At 40.8% G+C, this 23,597-nt stretch overlaps 2 protein-coding genes across 2 annotated transcripts; one reads left to right on the top strand and one right to left on the bottom strand.

The window, feature by feature from the left end:
• Nucleotides 1-664: 664 nt before the first annotated feature.
• LOC311053199 (succinate dehydrogenase [ubiquinone] iron-sulfur subunit, mitochondrial-like) lies at nucleotides 665-7,304 on the bottom strand. Its single transcript, XM_084068657.1, has 8 exons — nucleotides 7,159-7,304; nucleotides 4,896-5,029; nucleotides 4,717-4,802; nucleotides 4,323-4,459; nucleotides 4,055-4,171; nucleotides 2,070-2,171; nucleotides 1,574-1,696; nucleotides 665-1,482 (listed from the first exon to the last, which is right to left on the bottom strand). The coding sequence occupies exons 1-8, from the start codon at nucleotides 7,225-7,227 to the stop codon at nucleotides 1,402-1,404; spliced, it is 849 nt and encodes a 282-aa protein (XP_083924783.1). The 5' UTR covers nucleotides 7,228-7,304; the 3' UTR covers nucleotides 665-1,401.
• Nucleotides 7,305-9,633: 2,329 nt separating this feature from the next.
• On the top strand, nucleotides 9,634-23,140 carry LOC311053545 (uncharacterized protein). The gene is made up of 16 exons (XM_084069151.1): nucleotides 9,634-9,896; nucleotides 11,072-11,148; nucleotides 11,389-11,490; nucleotides 12,312-12,371; nucleotides 12,458-12,527; nucleotides 13,289-13,454; nucleotides 13,600-13,669; nucleotides 14,271-14,426; nucleotides 15,503-15,559; nucleotides 16,443-16,568; nucleotides 17,299-17,423; nucleotides 17,876-17,927; nucleotides 18,014-18,084; nucleotides 18,193-18,360; nucleotides 19,485-19,593; nucleotides 20,139-23,140. The coding sequence occupies exons 1-16, from the start codon at nucleotides 9,707-9,709 to the stop codon at nucleotides 22,131-22,133; spliced, it is 3,594 nt and encodes a 1,197-aa protein (XP_083925277.1). The 5' UTR covers nucleotides 9,634-9,706; the 3' UTR covers nucleotides 22,134-23,140.
• The last annotated feature ends 457 nt before the right edge of the window (nucleotides 23,141-23,597 follow it).

Here is a 23,597-nt window from a genome sequence, read left to right as displayed (position 1 = left end):
GACCCCCTGGAACCCCTAAAAGGACCTCTGGGGGTCCCCGGGCCCCACATTGAGAACCACTGTATACATTATGGGTTGCTTATCAACTGGCATTCTGAGGTTCCAAAATGTATTTTCATTGGCAGCCCTTTGAAAACAGATTATGTGGCTCCATCTTCTGGTGGAACTGAGAACAAGGGAATGCACAATTGATTTGCCATCAATTTTGTATTTGCTCAATGCGTGTGATCTGATACTTAAATGCAACACCTGTCAAAACAGCGGCAACTTTGAAGGGTGTTATAGCAGAAATGGTAACCTGTCTCTAATCCTGTGACTTAATGTTCAATGTGAAAACATCAATAATGGATGGAGCTTTATATAATATGAAGCGCTGAGGAGTAACTTCAGCCTATCTTTAATTTTGGCTACGGGGCCGGACATCGGTAGCTTATTTAATTTGCCATACATATGACAGGTGTAACCATTCCCTATTTTATACTATTCGAAATAGCCGATCTGCAAGCTCACAACGCATCGCATGGCATTGGCAACGCGTTGTAAGCCTGTAGATGGGATATTTTCAGTGTGCGACACCATTGTACAACTATAAACTGTACAATAAATAAACACAAATTCAAAAGAAATACAAACTTTACAATATCCATTAAACTTTTACTCAGGACTGAGTCACCATGTCTTTAATGTATGTGTTTAAATAATATTTACATGTTGAATTATTGGTTTCCTCCACTGCTTGCCCATATAGCATGCAGTGTATATACAGACACATACATACATGGTCCAGAACATGACATATGTTTGAGTTAATACAATCCATCGCTCTATGGTTAAATGCTCTCATCACAGCCAGCAAGTGTTCAAAACATAGATAGCTAGATGTAACCTATGGTTAAACCAAAGTCCAACATCACTTTAAGGAAGTTTAGAGAAAATGCAACAATATCAAGACACTGAATATCATTTTTTGGCAATAAAAATCAAATGAAAGTCAAATTGCCCAGCTATAATCTCTAAACAAAACATCTTGCGTTCCGTTTCTCCACCCAGCATTCTCACAAGGAAGTTATTTATTTTGTATGGCCTCTCTTAATTTCATTGCTCACTTTTTCCCATATTCACTTACACTACCAAAAGGTGCTTGCATCATACAACTATGCCTTAAATGTAAAATTAGCGAGGTCAGTTACACATAGTGTAAATACTGGAGTGCTGCAGACTTTCAGTAAGTTTCATTAAGTTATTTGTGGATCCTGTGATAACCTAAAATAAACAGACAATGTTTTAAAAAGCGCTGTTGTGCAAAAGGAAAAGTGAATACATGGGCCTTCACTTTAATTCACGGTGGAAATGGAAGTGTAACTTCAAGATATTATTCATGGTACTGTAAGATATCATTATTTATGCCATGTTTGCTCTCTTTTCCTTGTACGTTGCCATCATTTTCTTGATTTCTGCGATGGCCTTCCCTGGATTCAGTCCCTGGGAAAATGAACCAATGAAATGACACGTTAAACAGCTGATCAAAACAAGAGCAGCAGGAAAACATGTGAACGTGTGGTCTGTGTCCTACCTTGGGACAAGTTTTGGTGCAGTTCATAATGGTGTGACAGCGGTACAGGGAGAAGGGGTCCTGAAGTTTAGACAGACGCTCCTCTGTAAACTCATCACGGGAGTCAATCATCCAGCGATATGCCTATCAAAAAATGTCATATGGCATTAGCTAAGACACTGGTTATCAACGGTCCTTGAAGGGTTTCCAGGGGTTACCCAGATAAATGATTAATAGTTAGGAAACAAATCTGTAACTCAGTGAGTGTGCAAATGGAACCAAATGAGGATTTTACTGTGTAGATTGGCTTCCTCAGATTAAAAATATATATAAAACTGGGGATCCTTGAAATTAAAATGGTTGAGTCACTGAGATAAGACTACTATTTAACAGCGCCATTATGTATTATAGGTATTTCCTATATTGCTATATGAATTTTCAAAGAAATAATGTCACTAATGTGTCACTTCCCTGCCACGTCGTGTGTATGGACACACAGACGCAGGTGGACACCCACCTGCATGAGGACAGCAGGCCCCAGGTACTTGTCTCCATTCCACCAATAGCTAGGACAGCTGGTGCTGCAGCAGGCACATAGAATGCACTCATACAGGCCATCCTGTGGGATACAGAGAGACACCAGTCACAAATTATTTATATGTTTAAGTCTGACAATGTTGCTGGTCCTGTGTCGCTCGACTCGCTCCATTGGTGGTAAACATGACAGGGTTAAATACTTGTTGTATTGACCAATTTGAAAAGGATTTATGAATTCCAGTCCTTGGTCGACCTATGTATGTGTGAAATGTCACTCAAATCTAATCAGAACTGTAGATGGTATAGCTGTTGGGAATGATTGCAGTACCCCCATCACTGCACTACACATGTGCAGGTGTAAACAGGATATAGATGTGCGTGTGCGTGTGCGTGTGTGTGTTAAAACATCTGGGAAAACGCTCCACACGTCCCAGACTCTTCTGGCTCCAAAACTGTGGAACGAACTCCCCATTGCAGTTAGAACTTCAGACTCACTCCCAATCTTCCGCCGTAATCTGAAGACTCACCTCCTCAGACTCTATCTTAGCCCGTAGCACTTGTCATAGCACTTGACCTAGCCTTGACAACCTTGCGGGCTTATGCAAAGGTTAAAATGTAATTTAGATAGCATGTTATGTAGACAGATGCCAGGTTCATTTGTTGACCTGGCATCCTATAGTTTGTATAGTTTCAATGTACAGATTATTTTTTTATATTATACTGTTCAGACATGATAGGTCCTTGGTTTACCTATTTGATGTATTGCCTCGTGTTTACCTTAATGCTTACTGTAAATTGCTCTGGATTAAGAGCGTCTGCTAAATGCCTAAATTGTGTGTGTGTGTGTGTGTGTGTGTGTGTGTGTGTGTGTGCGTGTGCGCGTGCGCGTGCGCGTGCGCGTGTGCGTGTGTGTGTGTGTGTGTGTGTGTGTGTGTTCTCGATTGCATCACCAGTGGGAACTCTCCTGTTCCTGATATATGACCGATTATGTGATTTTGAGCTTGACCTTGATTGTGACCTTGATCTTTGCCGTTTCAACACAAAAGTTAATCATCAGGACAGCCTACTGATCATTCTCACCACGTTTCATGATCTCAATCCACCCATCTGTTCTCAATTTTGCGCTTGACCTTGATTGTGACGTTGGCCTTTTCCTTTTCAAACTGAAAGTTAATCATCTCTCTGGGGCAGCCTACTGATCAGTCCCACCCAGATCCACAGACACACAGACAGGAGTGATTACAAGACTCTGCCATGCAGTGCTGCCAACAGGGTTATAATTAATCAAAATCATCAGCTCCCTGCTCTCTGTTGCTTCTTATTTAACCAGTTATTTAATTTGGAGGTCTGATTTCGTCATAGACTCACAACATCAAGGTATGTTGTCGAATGGTATAGTTAAAGTGACTGACCTTGGATTTTATTGCTACCAGGCCATGATGTACTGTGTTGTATCTTTATTTCTTGTTAATATAATATAATAGAGGGGAACACAGAATTATGTTTTTTCTTCTTCTCTCCTTTCACTCTCACTGCATAGTGAAAGGTCTAAAAATTAAAATTGTTAGCATATTCAAAGCAGATTTAACATGACTTGTTTTTTTTTTGTTTTTTACATGGCAGTATCTGCTTTTCTAAAAGTATGATTTTGAGACTTGTTTTACCATGCAATGACAGTAAATGGAGAGAGAGAAAATAGCTACTTTCCTCACTCATAGAGCAAAGGGGCAACAGATAAAGATGATTGTGTGACAACAGTCACAATATTAATGAAAGTCATATCGCCCAGCTACAGTATAAGCACAATGAATGGTTATATACAGTCAAATCCTTAGCATCAATTTAACTCCAAAGACTGTAAAATGGAACCAAATGGAGCCCTTATGGGTTAAATGAACCCTGTGGATTTGACTGTGTACATAGATGTTTGGGTGTGTTAGGGGAGTTCAAAGAAGGTCTATGTACCAGTTTTTGCCTGTCTTCCACTGACTGGAAGTACTGCTCCTTCCCTTCCTGCGTCTCGTCCTTCTTCTTCAGGAAGGGTTCGATGGATTTGTACTGAGCATAGAAGTTGCTCATGTCCTGTTGGCAGAAATAACGAACACCACTCACTCAAAGCCTCCTGAACACACAACAGATGAACAATGAATGCATTCATCTTAAAAAATGGCACAGCTGATTAACTTGTTTTCAAAGAATCAATCAGGCTTTTAAGTACAAATGCTGTGCTCACCGGGACCAGGTCTTTGACGACGTACATGTGCGGGAGAGGGTAGATTTTGGTCACTTTGCTTGTGTTGGTGTCTATTTTGTTGAGGCACGCCAATGTGTTGCCGCCGTTGATGTTCATGGCACACGAGCCGCAGATCCCTGAACAAAAAAAAAAAACACTGCGTCAAAAAGACCAAGAGACCCCAATAGAAGGAGATATTATTTAAATAATATCTATACTACCGAAAATAGCCAATCTACAAGCATCGCAACACGCTGTGAACATGTATATGTGCTATTTTCTGCATTCAAAACTGTTGTACACTGGAGTATAAATTAAGCATATCACTTGCTTTATATGGAATACTTCAATATATAATGATTATTTGCATCTACAGTATATGCTAATAGCTCACCCTCTCGACAGGAGCGTCTGAATGTTAGAGTTGGGTCCATCTCGTTCTTAACTTTGATGAGCGCATCCAGTACCATTGGGCCACACCTAGAATATGAACAATCAACAAGGTGAATGTGAAAATAATGGAAAAACAAAGAGGCTGACTGCAATTGTCAGACAGAGACACTCATCACTCACTGGTTCAGGTCAATTTCGTATGTCTGCATGCGGGGCTTGTCACCAGCGGTGTCCGGGTCCCAGCGGTAGATCTGGAACTTCTTGACCCTGGGCGTGGGGGCTGGAGCAGCCGCTGTCTGTGCATAGCGCACCATCTGGACCACACGTAGAGACAGAGGGCGAGTCAATACACTAGAGTATTCATTTGTTTTTTAAATTATAGGCCTGTTAAAGCTGCAATCCATAACTCACATATGACCTACCAGGGATTCGAACCTGAGTCTACCAAATGAGAGATCATATACTTCATCTACCACTGAGCTTAAACACAATGCCTGCTTGTCTTGGGGAGGATATTGCGCTGATGAGCTTCAGTCAGTTCTACTTGTCAACCAGTGAGTGTCCTACCCGACATCAGGGTCTAAACTTCTCAATGACAAAAGTAGGGGGATGGAGACCTCCTCCAACCACAGCTGAGTTGAAATGTTAAATGTTTTATTAATTAAATCAAGTTCCGGATTGCAGCTTTTAACCCATTAAGACCAGGAACGCATCTCTGTCATTTTAGATTTCTTTGGCTTATCAAAAATAGCAATAGAATATATAGATATATAGAAAATGTGTGCAAATCTTTGAATATATATTTTTTAAAGCGGACATTTGTAACTCTTTGCTTCTGAGGGGTCCCTGGAACAAAATGTTTTATAAATGTTCGCTTTAAAAAATATATATTCAAAGATGTGCACACATTTTCAAGATTTTTCTAAAAATAGCAGATCTACAAACTCATGAGCTTGTATACAGTATCTGCTATTTTTGAATAGCCAAAGAAATCTAAAAAGACATGTGTTCCTGGATTGAATGGGTTAAAGTATTGTTACATGACAAAATGTATACTTGTATAAGAACATTTCAAGGACACGCCATGACACTATCAAAAGGTATGCAGAATTTGCAGTGGTGGAAAGTAATGAGTACATTTACTCAAGTACTGTACTTAAGTACTATTTTGAGGTACTTTCATATTACTGGAGTACTTCCAATTTTCTATACTTTTACTTCTACCCCACTACATTTCAGAGAGAAAAATTGTACTTTTTACTCCACTACAATTATTTGAAAACTTTAGTTACTAGTTACTTTTTAGTTTTAGATTATTATTACAAAACTACCAGTAACCTGTAAGCTGATTGTATGACGTTCTGTATAGTGTGTACCTGTCTGTCATCATGATTTGTGTGCATGGGGATCTCATTTTAAACAAGCTTAGTGCTTAATTAGTCTTCCAGTTTAGTAGACATTGTATTGTGAATTTGTACTTCCATGTACTGTTGTTCTCATGTCTTACTAAATAAAGTACATCAATCAATCAATCAATCAATCAATCAATCAATCAATCATTAACCACTTCCTATTTAAACTTTGTCTATTCGAAAATAGCCGATCTACAAGCTCACAACATGTTGCGAGCTTATAGATCTGCTATTTTCAAAAGATCTTTATACATAATGATAACTTGTGAAACGGGACATACTGCATAATGATTACTTTTACTTTAGGTTCTTTAAGTATATTTTTATGCCTATAATTTTGTATTTTTACTCGAGTACATTTGATTACAGGACTTTTACTTGTAACAGAGTGTTTCTACATTGCCGTATTGATACTTTTACTCAAGTACAAAAAAATGTAGTACTTTTTCCACCACTGAGCATTTGGTATTCCAATCCTAGCTCCAAGCAGCTCTTTGCTGTCTTCCTAGCCTGCTTTTTTCAGTTAAAAACAGATGACGACACTGCCCCCTAGTGACACGAATACGCCAATACAATGCACTGTTACATCACGTTTATGTCTGTTGTTACCTAACTGTCATTCTGAGAAGAAAACATCATATAATTGGGATTTGGGAATACAAAATAAAATAAAATAAATAAACTAGTGAATATTCCATTGCTATGAGAAAGGAATAAAATACATACACACTTTATAGCACTGTTACTTAGAAACGTTTTTAGAATAGCTACTATAACAAAGACTACTTGGAAGAGTTGCACAACAACGATAGTCAGTTCTCTCACACTGTATCTTAAGCATGCTTAGGTCATGACATGGTTTATTGATTTGATGCAGTACACTTTAGTATGTAAAATAGCAAACGATAGGCCTATTTAAAATAGTCCACAACCCGATTCACAAATAGTCAGACATATCGCAAAGAATATGGTAGAGCTGGTCTCTATCCTTTCAACAAAGCCATGCTCAGTTCATCTTGTATTGCACTTACCACCATTGCGCTAGTTGATGAGTTCCTAAAAGCCAATGCATTTCGCCAAAGAATACAAACAATGGACATTTTCTTGATTGTTTTAATTTGCCTCGAACGAGAACAACAGGGTTCGGATAGAATGATTCCTTTTCTTCTCGCATGTAACTTATGGCTATCCCGCACCCTATGTGCCCCCGCGTGACGTCTCACTGCGACCGTCCAATGTATGGCCAGCATATACATTACATTGCATGATGTCAGAGACTGTTTTACAACTGACATTGCTGCTGTCAACGGGGGTCATGAAATTGTTTTTAAAATAATTACTAAATATAGAAATTAAAAACTTATTTTTTATTTTTTATTTGTTCAATATAAATTCAAATTAAATTAGGATACAGGAGAGGTGGGCACCACACCTGGACATCCTGTCCCTATACTATAGGGACAGGATGTCCCAGATGTCCCTATAGGGTCTATAAGGACATCTGGGCACCTCGATGTAAAATGGTTATTTCGTCCCAAAAAACTATATTTGAAAAATGGTCTTAAGTAATGTACATGACGTGAACAGGCACAGATATAGGATTATCAGACTTAATTCTAACCTTCAACTTATGCCCCAAAATGACTGGATATAGGTTTTATAGCAATTTTTTTTTAGCATTTGTAGAAATATAATACCTTAATTGTTGAATATTTAAGCATGTTATAATCATGTATACTACACTTTACTTCTTTTTTTTCAAATATATATCTTTTTCTTTTTACATTTTGGACAAAATAGCCAATTTTACATTGATGTGCCCAGATGTCCCTATACTAGTGCCCACCTATCCTGTTACCTTCAATTCATAAGCTCAATAATAACCCTTTCAGCCTGGCGTCCTTATTGTGGGCATCTCAAAAGAAAAGTGTGTGTATTTCACAAATTTCTGACATTTCTGTTCTATTATTGATATGTTCATTGTAAGATAGACTGTATAAGTCACAGCATTGATAGAAATGTGTGCATGCATGCTTATCACTATGCTTTAGCTGGTGGTGTAATGCATTGTACAACAGCCATCTGGCAGTCTTCTTGAAAGGGCATACTGTGCCCACTCATGCATGGCAAAAGATACACTAATTTAGTGAGCTCAGATGCTTCTGAGAAGATGCTTCTGTGGAAAGTATTGCAAGTTACTGGGACAGATCTAGGCCTGTGGGAAGTCTGGAGGACATGTACTAACCTATAATGGTGCAATTAAAAAAATATATATTCAAACAGCAATCATTTATGTTCTGTAACAGAGGTCTCCCCATCTTTCCAGCTCTTTATATCAGTGTATTTGCTAAACTTTTCTTTATAAGAATTAGGCCTATTCATCTGTTCAGTAGACTAAGGCCAAGATTGATGATTGACTACCTTAAAAAGGCAGCCTGATCTGTGATGATAACCACATGCAAGGATGTAATGAACATGGTGGAAATGTACGTTTTTTTGTATTATTATTTTTTTGTACCCATTTGAATACTGTATATTGTTATGTTAACACAGGGCAAAGTTACATATTATGCCTTTAAACAGATTTTGATAAATATGTTAACACATTTTGCTGAGTCCCCCTGGAACCCCTTCAAGGACCCCTGGAGGTCCCCGGACCCCACTTTGAGAACCACTGGTGTATGTAAAGTGCTTCCGTTTTGACCACTGTCCAATCATGGCGCTTTTGGCACTCTCTAATCAAATGGCATTAGAGGCGGGAGGTGGGTGGGAAAAAAATACTATTATCCAATCACATCACTGTATGGCTTTCCCCCTCCTCCCATAGTGTTGCCATGTCCGTTTACTATAAGCGACTTTGGGCTTGTTTGGGCTTGTAAATATTGGTAGCTGCGGGTAGCGGGTTGCGTTTTTTTGGGCTTGTTTCTAAAGTGTATTTGCTTATTTAGGCTTACTTTAGGCTTTGTTAAAATCATTTTATTAAACTTTTTTCAGGGTTATCATGTGGGCAGCTCAGCTGTCCTCAATCTAGAACCCCCCCGTCCCCCACCCCCACCAAGGCTCAGTACAGGAGCAAGCACATCTATTTACACAAAACAAAAAACAAAACAAAAAACAGAACAAAAACAAAGAGAAGGATGAGAAAAAGGCGGAGAAAAAAGTGGTTCTCAAATATTTTCATGAAAATGTTTCGTGTCAGGGGCCAGGGAGCATTTGTGTTGTTAGAATGTTTCAAAAAACATTCCAAATATTCCACATTTTATTGCAAGAGATTTTGAAAATAGCAGATCATTATAGGTTTGAAGTGCTCATGTGGCCTAAGTTGCTTCTTTTGGGCATGTTTTCATAGACTTGGTTGCGTGTTTCTCTCACAGAACCTGGTAACTCTGCTCAGAGCCATAAAGTGCACCTCCTCCCACGGTTGCGCTTGCGCAGTGAGTGTCTCAGAGACACGCATGGTCCAATGTAACCACAGTACATTGTGGTGGTAAAATAGGGTCTTTTAGTTAGGGAGTAGTAGGGACCTTGTAACCCCAGGCAGGGCGGTAAAAAGGGGCTAATAGAATACAATAAACGGCCATGTCGTGGCTCTTCGGCTGGGGGAGGGGGTCCGGGACCCCTTCGGTGGAGGAGCAGGTGGTAGCGGAGGGTGCAGCCGGGGCGGCAGGGGGCTCTGGTGGGGGAGATAAACCCAAGGACAAGTGGAGTAACTTTGACCCGACTGGACTCGAAAGAGCCGCAAAAGCTGCAAGAGAACTTGACAGATCACGTATGTAAACAGTTTCCCTAACATATACATGTTGCACTGCTGCTGAGCGTTTCTAGCTATAGGTAAACTGTTTCAAATTGGCTCAGAACTAGCCCTGAAACATGACTGTCATATCATGACAGTCATGGATGAACTTCAACCTGGTGTTTGCACTTTCTCCATTTACGGCCCGTACATCTATATAAACGTTCAGCTTTCAAATATAAAGTGCTGACCCCATGGCCACGGATGTTACAATTATGTACGGTTCCTCAGAAATGCCTGCATCTTCCGTACTGTTAAATAAAAAGCATTTAAATCCGATTGGTGGCCATTTTCTCCGTATTTTCGATGCCTTCAACTACGCGACTCTATCGGTTGGGAGGTGTATTGCACTCTCATAGATTATAACTCTATGAGACATTTGCCACCGGTTGGATTAAAATGCTTTTTATTGAACTATACCGGAATATGCGGGTACTTCTGAGGGCCCGTACATAATCTTAACATCCGTAGCCATGGGTTAAGCACTTTATATTTGAAATCTTAAAGTTGTATGTAGATGTACGGGCTGTAAATACAGAAAGTGCAAAAAACAAGTTGAAGTTTCGTCATGACTGTCAGTCGTGTTTCAGGGCTAGCTCAGAACCTGTTGGAGCCTGGATCTTCCTTAGCGATCCAAAGTTACACACTTGTTAGACAAATACCTTGAGGACAAATTATCATAACGTTACTTGACTTCAGCTCATCAGATGATCTGCGATAATAGTTAGTCCACTACACTTGCACATGTCTGCAACAAAGGTTTAGGTAGGAGCCTTGAGTGGGCGTGTCAGAGAGTAAAGAACAGAGTGTCCCTTTTGCCGACCCATGCCTCTTGTTGACATGTGCGTGTGTCCAAACTAACATGACATTGGGCTCAAGGCCAAGTACATGTAGGCTATGTTGCTAGGTGGTGCGATGCGCCATGTTGTCTTTGAGTTATAACTAGAGGCATTCATCCAAGTCCATTGTTTACCATGTAGGCCTACAACACATGTCTAAAATTACAAGCCATGTTCTTTATGGATACTTGTGACCTACCATCATCTTTATTTATTTACAAAAAGTGTCATTTCAGTGAAAGTGGAATATCAGTTAACCCCTGTCAACACTGCTTAATGCATCTAACAATTCCCACTGTTTATCCACTGTAGGCCATGCAAAAGAAGCCCTGGACCTGGCTCGCATGCAGGAGCAGTCGGTACAGCTGGAGCATCAGAGTAAAGTGAAGGTGTGTGTTGAAACAACACACATGCCAACAACACAACACAATGGCCTGGCATTGCCAGACTGATCATCACGTGGGATCACTCACACATTCTCTATTGTGGTGGAACTTGTGAGTGATCCCACGAGATTAGTCTGGCAATGCCAGGCTAGAAACAACATGCCTGAGGAACAGATACCATCCATGGAATCAAGTCTATTGGTTTTAATTGACACACAACTAACAGAATGTAAACCCCAACAGGAATATGAAGCAGCCGTAGAGCAGCTGAAGGGCGAACAGATCCGAGTCCAGGGGGAGGAGAGACGGAAGACCCTCAATGAGGAGACTAAGCAAAACCAGGCTGTATGTCTGTACACTGTATCTCTTTGAAGTTAACGCTGCTTAACTTATACTTTGGAGTGCAATGGTGTCGCACACTGAAAATAGCCGATCTACAAGCTCAGTTGTGCAAAGATCATGAATTACACATTAAACATACTCCCATAGTAGGCACTAGTGATGCGCGGGTCGGGTTTTTTCATGACCCGCCCCGCCACGGAACCCAACCCGCCTCAGCCCGCCCCGCCAACTCATATATAAATCTATGGCTCAACCCGCCCCGCGGGTCGTACCTATAATTCTGTAAAATCATGGTTAGAAAAGAATCCCCAAGTGTATTCAAACTGTTTTATTGTTATTATTCTTATTCTTATTAGGAATAAAGACAAAACAAGAGCATGTGATTTTTTAATGTATTTTTTGCGTGTGAGAGCGGCTGACCCGCTCACCCGCAGCCCGCATAATTGCCTCTGAAATTCTGACTCGACCCACCCGCGCCGCGGGTTGACCCGCGGGTTACGGGTCAACCCGCGCATCACTAGTAGGCAACACAAATGCTACAATATCACTGTCTGTTGCAGAAATGTGCCCCCCCCCCCCCCCCCCCCCCCACACACACACACACACACACATTAAATACAAATAATATCGTCGTAGAAACACTTTTTCACCCCCATAGCTTCCTTCTGTCCTACCATCACCAACCCACCCAGCCTGGCAAAGACCTGCACTCAGAGGAGCTCCCTTTTCTAGTTCACACTATCCTCCAATTGAGGCACAGTAATGGCAGGAAATTATTTTTGAGCTTGTATATAATTATGTTTTATGTTATTTGCTACCTCTAGAGGGCACAATATCAGGACAAACTTGCCAGACAGAGGTATGATGATCAGATCAGGCAACAGGTAAGCTCTCTGCATCAACATTGTTCTTGAAAATCTCAACGCATCTGAAGGGACATGTTAATCAATCATGTGCTTTGTATACACAGCAAATGCTCAATGAGGATAACCTCCGCAAACAGGAGGAATCGGTTATGAAGCAAGAGGCTATGAGAAAATGTAAGGGGAAACTATTGCAGTAACATGTGTTAAAGCTGCAATCCATGACCTCTAGTGAATAAAACGTGATTTTGAACAATCTGTGTGGTAGAATAAGTTGATAAAATATAATTCTCACATCTGCAGTGGTTGGAGGTGTTCTCTCCACTACAGGTTGATGAGATATTGCATGACACTCAAAACATGGTATATTGCCTGCCTAAACAGGCTTTATGTGTAAGCTCAGCAGTAGAACTTTTGGTGCTTGCATGGGAGACCCGGGTAGGTGATAAAAGTTATGGATTGCAGGTTTTATTGAATTCTAATTCTGTAAAAAAATAAAAACGACCTGTAAGGTTCACTATTGTAAAATGAATTGTTATGTTTTTGATTACTGGTTAAAGATATAGCATTCCAGGGCGACCCAACGCATGCCATATGGACTGTAATGCTTGTCACTGAGTCCCGGTTCGATTCCTGGCCAGCCGGACCATTTGCTGCATGCCACTCCCCTGCTATATCTGTGTTTCCTCTCTCTCGACATATGTGCATATCAAACAAAGGCTCATTCATGAAAATACGGATAAATGAATTATCAAAATAACCCTTAGTTGCAGCCCTAATTTGAGATGTTCCGGTTTTGTTCCAAGCAAGTTGAATTAAATTCTATGAATTAGTTGCGACTTGCAAATGCCTGGGCCTGCTCATCTCATAACTGTTATGTATTCAATGATTAATTCACAGTTCACACTGTAACTCAAACCTGCTTCTTCATCTTCTAGCCACCATCGAACATGAAATGGATCTGAGGCACAAGAATGAGCTACTTCGTGTCGAGGCTGAGTCCAAAGCGCGGGCAAAGGTCGAACGTGAGAACGCCGACCTCATTCGGGAACAGATTCGCCTTAGGGCTGCAGAACACAGACAAACGGTCCTTGAATCGATTAAGTGAGTTGAAGCCATTTTCTGCTTGGCAAAGTATTGACAGTAAGAATGACACCACTGGAATGTTGCCCACAGGTATCTCTTCATTATAACGGTATGATTCGTTGGTCAAAACAACAGGTGCCAATTTTGTCTTTGTTCATTGCAGGACTGCAGGAGCTGTGTTTGGGGAGGGTTTTCAGGCCTTTGTTTCTGACTGGGATAAACTCACAGCTGCTGTAAGTCAGACTTGTCGGTTTCTGTCACATTGTCAATATAGGAAGTGTTAAGGGCCATCCCCACCAAGAATAACAATAACCATAATAATGTGAGCATTCACACTGATGAGCGATAACCTTCTGTAAACATGTTGAACGTGAGTGACCCGTTGAACATGACATGTGTAAATTCAGATGGATTTTTATTGGCTGTCAGTATTTCGATTGTTCATCAAATCGCTCTGAATGTGATCCGAACGATATTGTTTGCCACTGTCGCTGTTGTTATTGTTGTGGTGGGGCCATCCAAGTTTTCGATTTAACACAATTTTTAAAACAACATATTTATAGTTATTACTGCAGTTATTGTTGGTGTAGATTGTTGGTCTACATTTACAGACACTATGACTTTGTCTTTAATATATTCATGTTCACCATTTTTAAACCCGTGTGTGTGTGTGTGTGTGTGTGTGTGTGTGTGTGTGTGTGTGTGTGTGTGTGTGTGTGTGTGTGTGTGTGTGTGTGTGTGTGTGTGTGTGTGTGTGTGTGTGTGTGTGTGTGTGTGTGTGTGTGTGTGTGTGTGTGTGTGTGTGTGTGTGTGTGTGTGTGTGTGTGTGTTTAGGTTGCAGGCTTGACCCTGTTGGCAGTAGGGGTGTATTCTGCCAGGAATGCCACAGGTGTAGCTGGGCGCTTCATTGAGGCTCGTCTAGGAAAGCCCTCGCTGGTGCGCGAGACCTCTAGGATCACCGTCGGGGAAGCCATCAAACACCCCATCAAGGTTATATGAGATTCATAGTCATACTGTAGTCAACTCTGCCATAATTGCTCTACTGTTATTTGATCTGTTTTTTAAACTTAATGATAGTAAATTATATAATTATTGTACTGCCAAAAGAACCTTAAAGGCAGGGCAAAAGATACTTTTAAATGCTGGATATTCAAATAATGTTTTATTTAAAAAAAAGGCCATTATTTTAATTAATTTGGCGTTTTCATAAACATGAAATGTTTTATAAATGTTGGGAAAGTTTGTTTGAACAGCTAAATCTGTCTCGCCCCTAAGTTGATCATTTGTTCAGTTTTGTGATGTCAGGAGTGGAAGAAGTCCACCCTGATAAACTCACCTAAATTCCCTAATCAAATTCAAATGACACTTATATCATCGATATACATTCAATTTAAGCTAGTAGAGAGCCTTCCAGAGCATTGAAAATATATCTGGTTTTGACTTTTGAATGCTAGACATTTTACAATGTTCGTTATACTGTAGTAGGCCAATATTGTACTCAAAGTACTGGCAATACAATGTAGTAGACTGTACGTCTTGTAGCTTCCTCCACTTGTCATGTTTTCACTCATTTCCATATATTTATGAAAAGATAAACTTGAGAGTTTTCCTTATCTGTTGGCCTACCTCTAATGGATGTACTAACAAAAGAACCTTAACTGTGATAAACAAATGTTGCCTACTTGGACGTTGCTCTGAAATCAATTTGTGTGCTCTTATTATATTATTTTGAAAGCTTGTTAATATGGTGGGATAAAGCCTAGAACAGCAGAACTTTACTTTTCAATACTGCCACCAAGCTAAATGCTGTTAAAAATGATCTTTTTAGTAGATTTGTTCCTTCACACTATCATTACTTTCTGTTCATGCAAACAGTGGCGCTATTCATCCCTGGATAGGCACACACGTCCATTCTAGGTCATTTGAATGATTTATCAACAAAATGTCATAGTTATGCAACCTCCAATATTCTGCAGTGTATTCAGCGTTATATGTGTATTCTATTCTGCTGCAGCGGGTGTAAAGCACTGCTGGTGTTGAATTTCAAACATGTTTTCCTATTTTAGACAACCAGGCGGCTGAGAAGCAGACCCCAGGATGCTTTGGAGGGCGTAGTGCTCAGTGTGAGTGATTTGTGGTTCTCAAAACCTTTTTTTGGCTTCAGTACACTCTTTCTGTGATTTCTTTACCCAAGTACCCAACTACAACATTTTGCTTACAAAGAAAGAGGAAACCATACCTAGCATAGGATGCGATGAATGAATGATAAGGCATCTTCAAGAATATAACATTACAAATAAGAAATGTATTTCAAACCATGTCCATATCATTTCTGCAAGTCCAAGTTTGATGTCTATATGTTCAAAATACAGTATAATGGCAAAACAAGATGATTTTTATTCAATAAAAGTTGTGCTAGTCAAGTTTTTGATTTCATTTGGTTTAAGACTTTAGTACATCAGCAGTCTTCACACAAAGTTTGCCTATGTTTTTCATCATTAAACATAACAGTAATACATTTTCTTTTACATTTTCCACTTTCTCATATAACCACTGTAGTACCTCCGTGTACCCCTAGGGGTACACATACCCCCATTTGAGAACCATTTATTGATTTAAACTTTAAGTAATGAATTGTGTTATGATTTAGTGGCTTTCAAGACAAGAGAAACAACTTTATATCCAGTTGATGATGCTCATTTAGTGTCTTACAGTTTGTTTGTGTACATTTAGTTATTACTCTTTGTGATGCTTAATTTATACGCCATCATAATGATGTTGTCGTGCACCAAAAATCACAGATCTAGAACCTCACAACGCACATCGTGTTGGGAGCTTATAGATTAGCTATTTTTGTTGATAGCCATGATAGCCTCAGCATCATGTTAAGACAAAGTATAAAATATGGCTTCAAGTGCCTTTTAGTGTCTTTTGCCATTTTAGTGTACATATACTTATGACTCCTTGTAAAGAGCAGCCATGTTCCTCTTCTTCTTTGTCTCACAGCCAACTCTGGAGGAACGTGTGCGGGACATCGCCATCGCCACCCGTAACACAAGGCAGAATAAGGGCCTCTACAGGAACATCCTGATGTATGGGCCACCTGGGACTGGAAAAACACTGTTTGCCAAGGTATTCCTTGGCAACGGCAATAACTTATTCAATAGCTGAGACAACGGCAACAGCATACTATGGTGATATCAGGTTGCAGGAGTGTAAAATGAACAGAATTTACAATATATTTGAACCACATTAAACCTGGTGTCCCTATTATGGGCGAATGTTCAAAGAATCCTAAATTTGTGCCTTTCTTTAAAAAGTAGGGTTGTCCGATATTGGCTTTTTTACCGATAACCGATATACCGATATTGTCCAACTCTTAATTACCGATACCGATATCAACCGATACCGATATATGCGGGGATTATTGTGATTAGGGTAAGCTCAAATTTCATATCACACACACCATATACAGTAAAAACTCCTGTAACTTATTTATAAAGCCAAAAAAAAAAAAAAAAAAAAAAAAAATTTTTTTTTTTTCAAAAACCGATACCGATATTTTCCCGATATCAATTTTTATGCTAATATCGGCCGATAATATCGGGAGGCCGATAAAATCGGACATCCCTATTAAAAAGAAAATGTAATAAAAGCCGGCACATTGAAATGTGCCGTTTTACTATTCGCTGTACAACAAAGTATATGGAGCATAAATCTGTTTATCTTTCTAAATGTCTGGTATAAAATGACAGAAAGAATGCAATTTATTTCATACCAGATACAACTACACCGTATGTTACAGAATCTAACAGATTCATTTTTAAGTCAAACTGGTTTTATTGTTGCGTTACCTTTTCAGAAACTGGCGCTCCACTCAGGCATGGATTATGCCATCATGACAGGTGGCGATGTGGCACCTATGGGGCGCGATGGAGTCACTGCGATGCACAAGGTCTTTGACTGGGCCGGCACAAGCAGACGAGGGTAGGACACGTGAGACTACTTCATTAGCAGTCTGTATCCCTACTGTTGAAAGCTCAATAAGTGAACATAGTAGGTACTTTGTGAAAAATGTAATTTAGTTGGTACTATTGGTATTATGAGCATTGCGCATGATATGCACAGTAAGTTCAGTCAGGAAACTCTTTGCAATTGCCTGCGGCCGACGATTGGTCCGTTTCAGCTCCACACTTATTCTCAACCAATCATTTAAACACTTCACTAATAAAGCGCCCCCTTTAAATGGGGAACTTTGCATTGCTTGTTTGCTGCATTGTGTCTATCTGCCACCCCAGCTATCACCTTTTGTGTTGGATCTGTTTCTTTTTGTACTAGGTACTATTTTGTACCATATTTGGTTGGGGAGATGTAGTGTGCTACCTAAGAAAATAGTCAAGCTAATAACATTGTTTCTTCTTACCTGTTCTCCTCTTTAGCCTCCTGCTGTTCGTAGATGAAGCGGATGCATTCCTTCGTAAACGATCCACTGTAAGTAAAAAAAACAGAGCCATATTTATGCATTATTATGTGTTTCAATGTGTTTGTATTCAGGATGTATAATTTTTGTATTGCAGGAGAAAATCAGCGAAGACCTCAGAGCCACACTCAATGCGTTCCTTTACCGCACTGGAGAGCAGAGCAACAAGTAGGTATCTTGCATAATTCAGTATGCATGGCAGTGCATAAAAAGGGCATCGGTATGACTGGAAAGGTCATTGTGACTGAGTTTAAACAATCCGTTTTCTCCCCTGAGGTTCATGCTGGTACTGGCTAGTAACCAGCCGGAGCAGTTTGACTGGGCCATCAACGACCGCATCGATGAGATTGTAAACTTTGGCCTCCCAGGGCTGGAAGAGAGGGAGAGATTGGTCCGCCTGTACTTTGACAGATTTGTTCTGGGCCCTGCCACTACAGGGAGGCAGTAAGTATACTCATTACCACTGATGGACGGCATTACTCATGTTGCCATGTTTCAAAACTGATTTTCAGCAAGGAAACATGATGTGGTCTATGCTGTTTTTTTGATGCAGAATGTTTTTTAATGGAGTCAGAGATGTACTCCGATTTTTTGTTTTACTTAGTAGTAGTAGTAAGTAGTAATAAAAGTAGGAACACCTCAATGTAGAAATACTATAGTTAAAACTAAAGTCCTGCATTCAAACGTTTAAGTCAAATAAAAGTACAAAAGTATTGTATCAAAATGTACTTCAATATTATTTAATTATATAATCCAGTGGTTCTCAACCTTTTCCGGCCACGACAACCCAAAATAATCATATTTGAACTGGGGACACCCACCCTGATAAGCACTTGGAATTGTTTTTGCCTCTTTCTTATATAATTTGACTATTTCTTTCAACAGTTTTTATAGTATAGTATGTTGATTACTTTTGATGCAGTAATGGACATATTTCTTTTTTTTTTTTTTTTTTTTAGGTATTAAAAAGGTCTTTAAAAAAAAGAACAAGAAAAGTAATTAAATTGTCACTTCACTGTCATCTGGGGACCCCCCAACATAATGTGGGGACCCACAGGTTGAGAACTACTGATATATCTATATGCTGGAATGTAATTAGTCATGCGTTAATGTGTTCATCACTTTAATGTTTAACTTAAAAGTTAAGGCTGCTGGGTAGCTTAACCAATACATCATAATTTATCTGTTGGTGTATGTTTTATACTGTGATAATCTAAATCTGCAAAGTAACTAGTCTAGTAACTGAAGTTGTCAAATAATTGTAGTGAAATAAAAAGTACAATATTGTAGTGATGTAGTGGAGTAGAAGTATAAAGTAAAAAAAGTGGAGTAGAAGTATAAATAAAAAAAAATAGAGAGGAAATACTCAAGTAAAAGTTGTTAAAGTAAAAATTGTACTCAAGTAGGGCACTTGATTAAATGTTACTTCCCATCACTGAATGTAGTCAATCTGGTAGCGGTGCGATACAGTAGATAGGAATTATTGCAACGGATGGATGGTTGATAATGGCAGACTAGTTGCCATGTCAAGGTTGACGTGTAAACCTCCCTTTGTGTTAACTCAACAGGAGAATGAAGTTGGCTCAGTTTGACTATGGGCTTAAGTGCTCAGAGATAGCAGTAGTAGCAGAAGGCATGTCTGGTCGTGAAATCTCCAAACTTGGTGTGGCCTGGCAGGTGAGTAAATAGCCTTGGGAAACAACTGTTCCATAGCCATGTGACCCATTGGTCAGGAGCCTACAGCATCTCCTGTTATCTTAGCCTCAGGCAACTTGATGTACAAGTACACCCCCTGGACATGACGCTAGTAGATACAGTCCAAAACCTTGACGCTGAGTGCCAAGCAGGGAGGCATTGTGTACCATTTTTATAGTCTTTGGTAGGATTTGGCGAGGGATTGAACATAGCAGGTGGCTAGGATGATGAAGAAAATGTCTTCTTCATTGTTAAGCTTAACTATTAAGCCTTAAACACTTTAAATCTGCTGTTCCTATTTTTAGCATCTCATTATAGTTTTCAGAAATGTTCAAACATTTTTTAGAATTCTTAAAAACAAAAAGCAGGTCTACAAACTCACAATGCGCTGTGAGCTTGTAGATCTGCTACGTATTACCTCTATCGTACAACAATTATAGGCCTTAAGTGGTTCAAATATATATAAATATATACAGTATGTACTATACATTAAAAAAACAGTATAACCTGTTCTTTTTTTCTGAAAGGCTGCAGCATACTCTTCACAAGATGGTGTTTTGACTGAAGCAATGATCGACGCAAGAGTCCAAGACGCCATAAAGCAGCATGCACAGAAAATGGACTGGCTGCTGTCAGAAGCAGGGGAAGGTGTCGGTAAGATCGGGGTGATTGTCCCTAAGGAAAAGGCTGCCCTTGGATTCACACCTACCCAGGACACTGCTACACTCGCACAAGCTGAAGACGTAGCCCCTCCGACCATCCAGCAAGTCCTCCCAGTGGTGGAAGCAGTGATCACCAGTGCCCAGGCAGCAGCTGTGACTGAACCAGTGATGGAGATGGAAGCGGCTGCCATGGTCACCGAGGCAGCCGCCCTGATAAAAGAGGCTGAGGTTGCTGCTCCCCTTGTTGCTGAGGCAAGTGCAGCAGCTCCAGCCCTCAAAGATGCTGAAGCAGTTGAAACCGTCACGGACATGGCCGTCTCTGCCCCGTTGGTGCAAGAGGTGGAGGCCATCAAGGATCTGACGGAGGAGATTATTGTGCCTGAGGTGAAGGAAATAGATATCACAGCGGTGGTGAAAGAAGCAGAGGCTGCTCCAGCGTCCGCTGTGCAGGAAGCTGCAGCTGTCGGTAAAGAAGAGTCAGTCAGTGCTCCAGCTGCTCTGGAGGTCGAGGCCGCAGAAGTAGCCAAGGAGGCAGTTGAATCAGAGGCCATTGTAGCTGAGTCTGTACCTGAAGCCACCAAAGATGCTGATATTGTACAGGAGGCACAGGCAATTGTAACTAATGTTGCCCAGGTGGCAGAGGCCATAGCAACTATTGCTAAGGAGGCTGAAGTCATATCAGCTGATGTTGCTAAGGTAACAGATGTTGTAGCCACCATAGCCGAAGAATTAGATGCAGTGGTCAAAACTGGGGTGGAGGCTGTAGCAACAGAGGTCGCTAAGGAGGCTGAGGTCATAGCAACAGAGGTCGCTAAAGATGCTGAGGCCCTAGCAACAGAGATTGCTAAGGATGCTGAGGCCATAGCAACAGAGGTCGCTAAGGAGGCTGAGGCCATAGCAACAGAGGTCGCTAAGGAGGCTGAGGCCATAGCAACAGAGGTCGCTAAGGATGCAGAGGCCATAGTAACAGAGGTTGCAAAAGACGCTGAGGTCGCGATAGCAACAGAGGTGGCTAAAGATTCAGAGGCCATAGCAACAGAGGTAGCTAAAGATGCTGAGGCCATAGCAACAGAAGTAGCTAAGGAGGCTGAGGTCATAGCAACAGAGGTCGCTAAGGAGGCTGAGGCCATAGCAACAGAGGTAGCTAAGGAGGCTGAGGCTATAGCAGCAGAGGTAGCTAAAGATGCTGAGGCCATAGCAACAGAAGTAGCTAAGGAGGCTGAGGTCATAGCAACAGAGGTCGCTAAGGAGGCTGAGGCCATAGCAACAGAGGTCGCTAAGGAGGCTGAGGTCATTGCAACAGAGGTCGCTAAGGAGGCTGAGGTCATAGCAACAGAGGTCGCTAAGGAGGCTGAGGTCATTGCAACAGAGGTCGCTAAAGATGTTGAGGCCGTAGCAACAGAGGTCGTTAAAGAGGCTGAGGCCGTAGCAACAGAGGTTGCCAAGGAGACAGAGGCTGTAGCTGCAGCAACAAATGCTGCTGTGGAGACAGAGGCTGTAGCAACTGAGGTTGCCAAGGAGACAGAGGCCATAGCAACAGAGGTGGCCAAGGAGACAGAGGCTGTAGCAACAGAGGTTGCCAAGGAGACAGAGGCCATAGCAACAGAGGTTACTAAGGAGACAGAGGTTGCCAAGGCATCTGAAACGGAACTTGCAGCAGAGGTTGTCAAGGAAACTGAAGACATAGCAACAGACGTCGCCAAGGAGGCAGAAGTGGTGGCAGCAGACACAGCAGCAAAGACTGATACAGACACTGTTGTTTCAGAACAAATTCAGACACCTGAAACTGCCAGCACTGAGAAAAAACCTGCAAGCAAACTGTGGAAACTGTGGAGTGGAGATAGTGAACCCAAGAAATGATTTAAATGAGAGAAAAAAGCACTTAATGGATAGTTGACTAAATTCTTTAAACAAGATTATTTTTGATTGAATGTCTTAGCATTAGATACTGGGACCTTATTGCAGAAACTTGAAGCATTCATTCAGAATTAATTCTGGTTTAGATTACAGTCCTGCTGTTCAATCACGAGCTATCCTTGCATTATGTCAGTATGTCATCTGGGGCCTTCTTCTGGGGATAGAGCCTAACTTGAAGGTGTTTTGGCTTAAGTGACACAGGGAACAATAATTAAAATATAATGAGTGCTGAGACACCCATTCGTTTCTGCCTGTAACCTTTGACAACAGAACATTGGTCGTAATGTCTTCACAGTTCTCGAGTCAACAGCGATGGACTCATGCCTGCCTACAGTACGCAGGGAATAAAAACCATTGCAGATTCACTTTATTCTTGGTTGCAGACAGATTGAAATAACTCCATGGGGTAAAGGGGCGCTGGATACACTGTAATGTTGTGAGCTGTGGCATCTGCACCTCGCACTGTTAACGGTTAAATGAACTAATATGGCTAGTCCTTTTGGTTCCATTTTCAAAAGTCAATGGGGGTAGTCTTCTAGTTTTGTCACTCTGACAAATGTGAAACCTAAATTAATTAACCTTTTGATTTGAGCATAGCTACCTCTGTATACGTTCAGGAACAGTCAAGCTTAGCTGTCCGAGGAACTTAATTTCACCACAGGTACAGTTAAGAATTGACTGTAGACAAAATAATCACAGTCCATGTTTGTATGACTCAAAAAAATATCCTTGTGGGTTGTATGCTGTTAGTGGCTATGAGCTAATTCATATTTGTAATTTGTATGAGGAAAAACCTTTTAAAAATTACACTGTTGGAGTATTGTATCACCAGGCTATACTAAATTACTACATGGTAAGTCTGTAAGCATGTCATTGACTGTATTAGTAATTTAAGTGTTGGTACATGTTGATGAAATGTTTTTGATTAAAGTATGATAAACCAACCTCAAGTTGTCAAGTGGACCTCACTTTGTGATCTAGAATCGGCAGCCACTTATTGGGTTTGCTCTAAAATAACCCCTTGGGCTTGTTTCCCTTAATAGTCATTGATGTGGTTGGGAGTGACGCAGTCAAAACATTAGGGGTCACTGCTGTGCTTCAATGGCACTTTTAATAAAACAGACATTTCATCCTCACAACAGCAATGTCTGGACAGAGAGGGGAGGGGGGGCCGTGCAAGGGTTCCCTCCGCTGATAGGCTGGTTGCTCCTGATAAGTGTGAGTGAGTTGGACATAGCAAATGAGAAGCGCTATTGGACACAGTATGGTGAAGACGAGGGAAGCACTGCACCGTCTCCGTCTTATACCTCGGCTGGCATCAATTCCTTCTCCCATCACTAATAAACAATAATAGCACAGCAGAGAGAATCCTGGCCGCAAGCACATGCTCCTCCCCTCCCACCCGCA

The sequence above is a fragment of the Gymnoscopelus microlampas genome (genome assembly GCF_963454915.1).
Source record: "Gymnoscopelus microlampas genome assembly, chromosome: 10".
Lineage (NCBI taxonomy): Eukaryota > Metazoa > Chordata > Actinopteri > Myctophiformes > Myctophidae > Gymnoscopelus > Gymnoscopelus microlampas.
The sequence above is the reverse complement of the archived record's forward strand: the minus strand, read 5'-3'. Positions and strand labels throughout refer to the sequence as shown.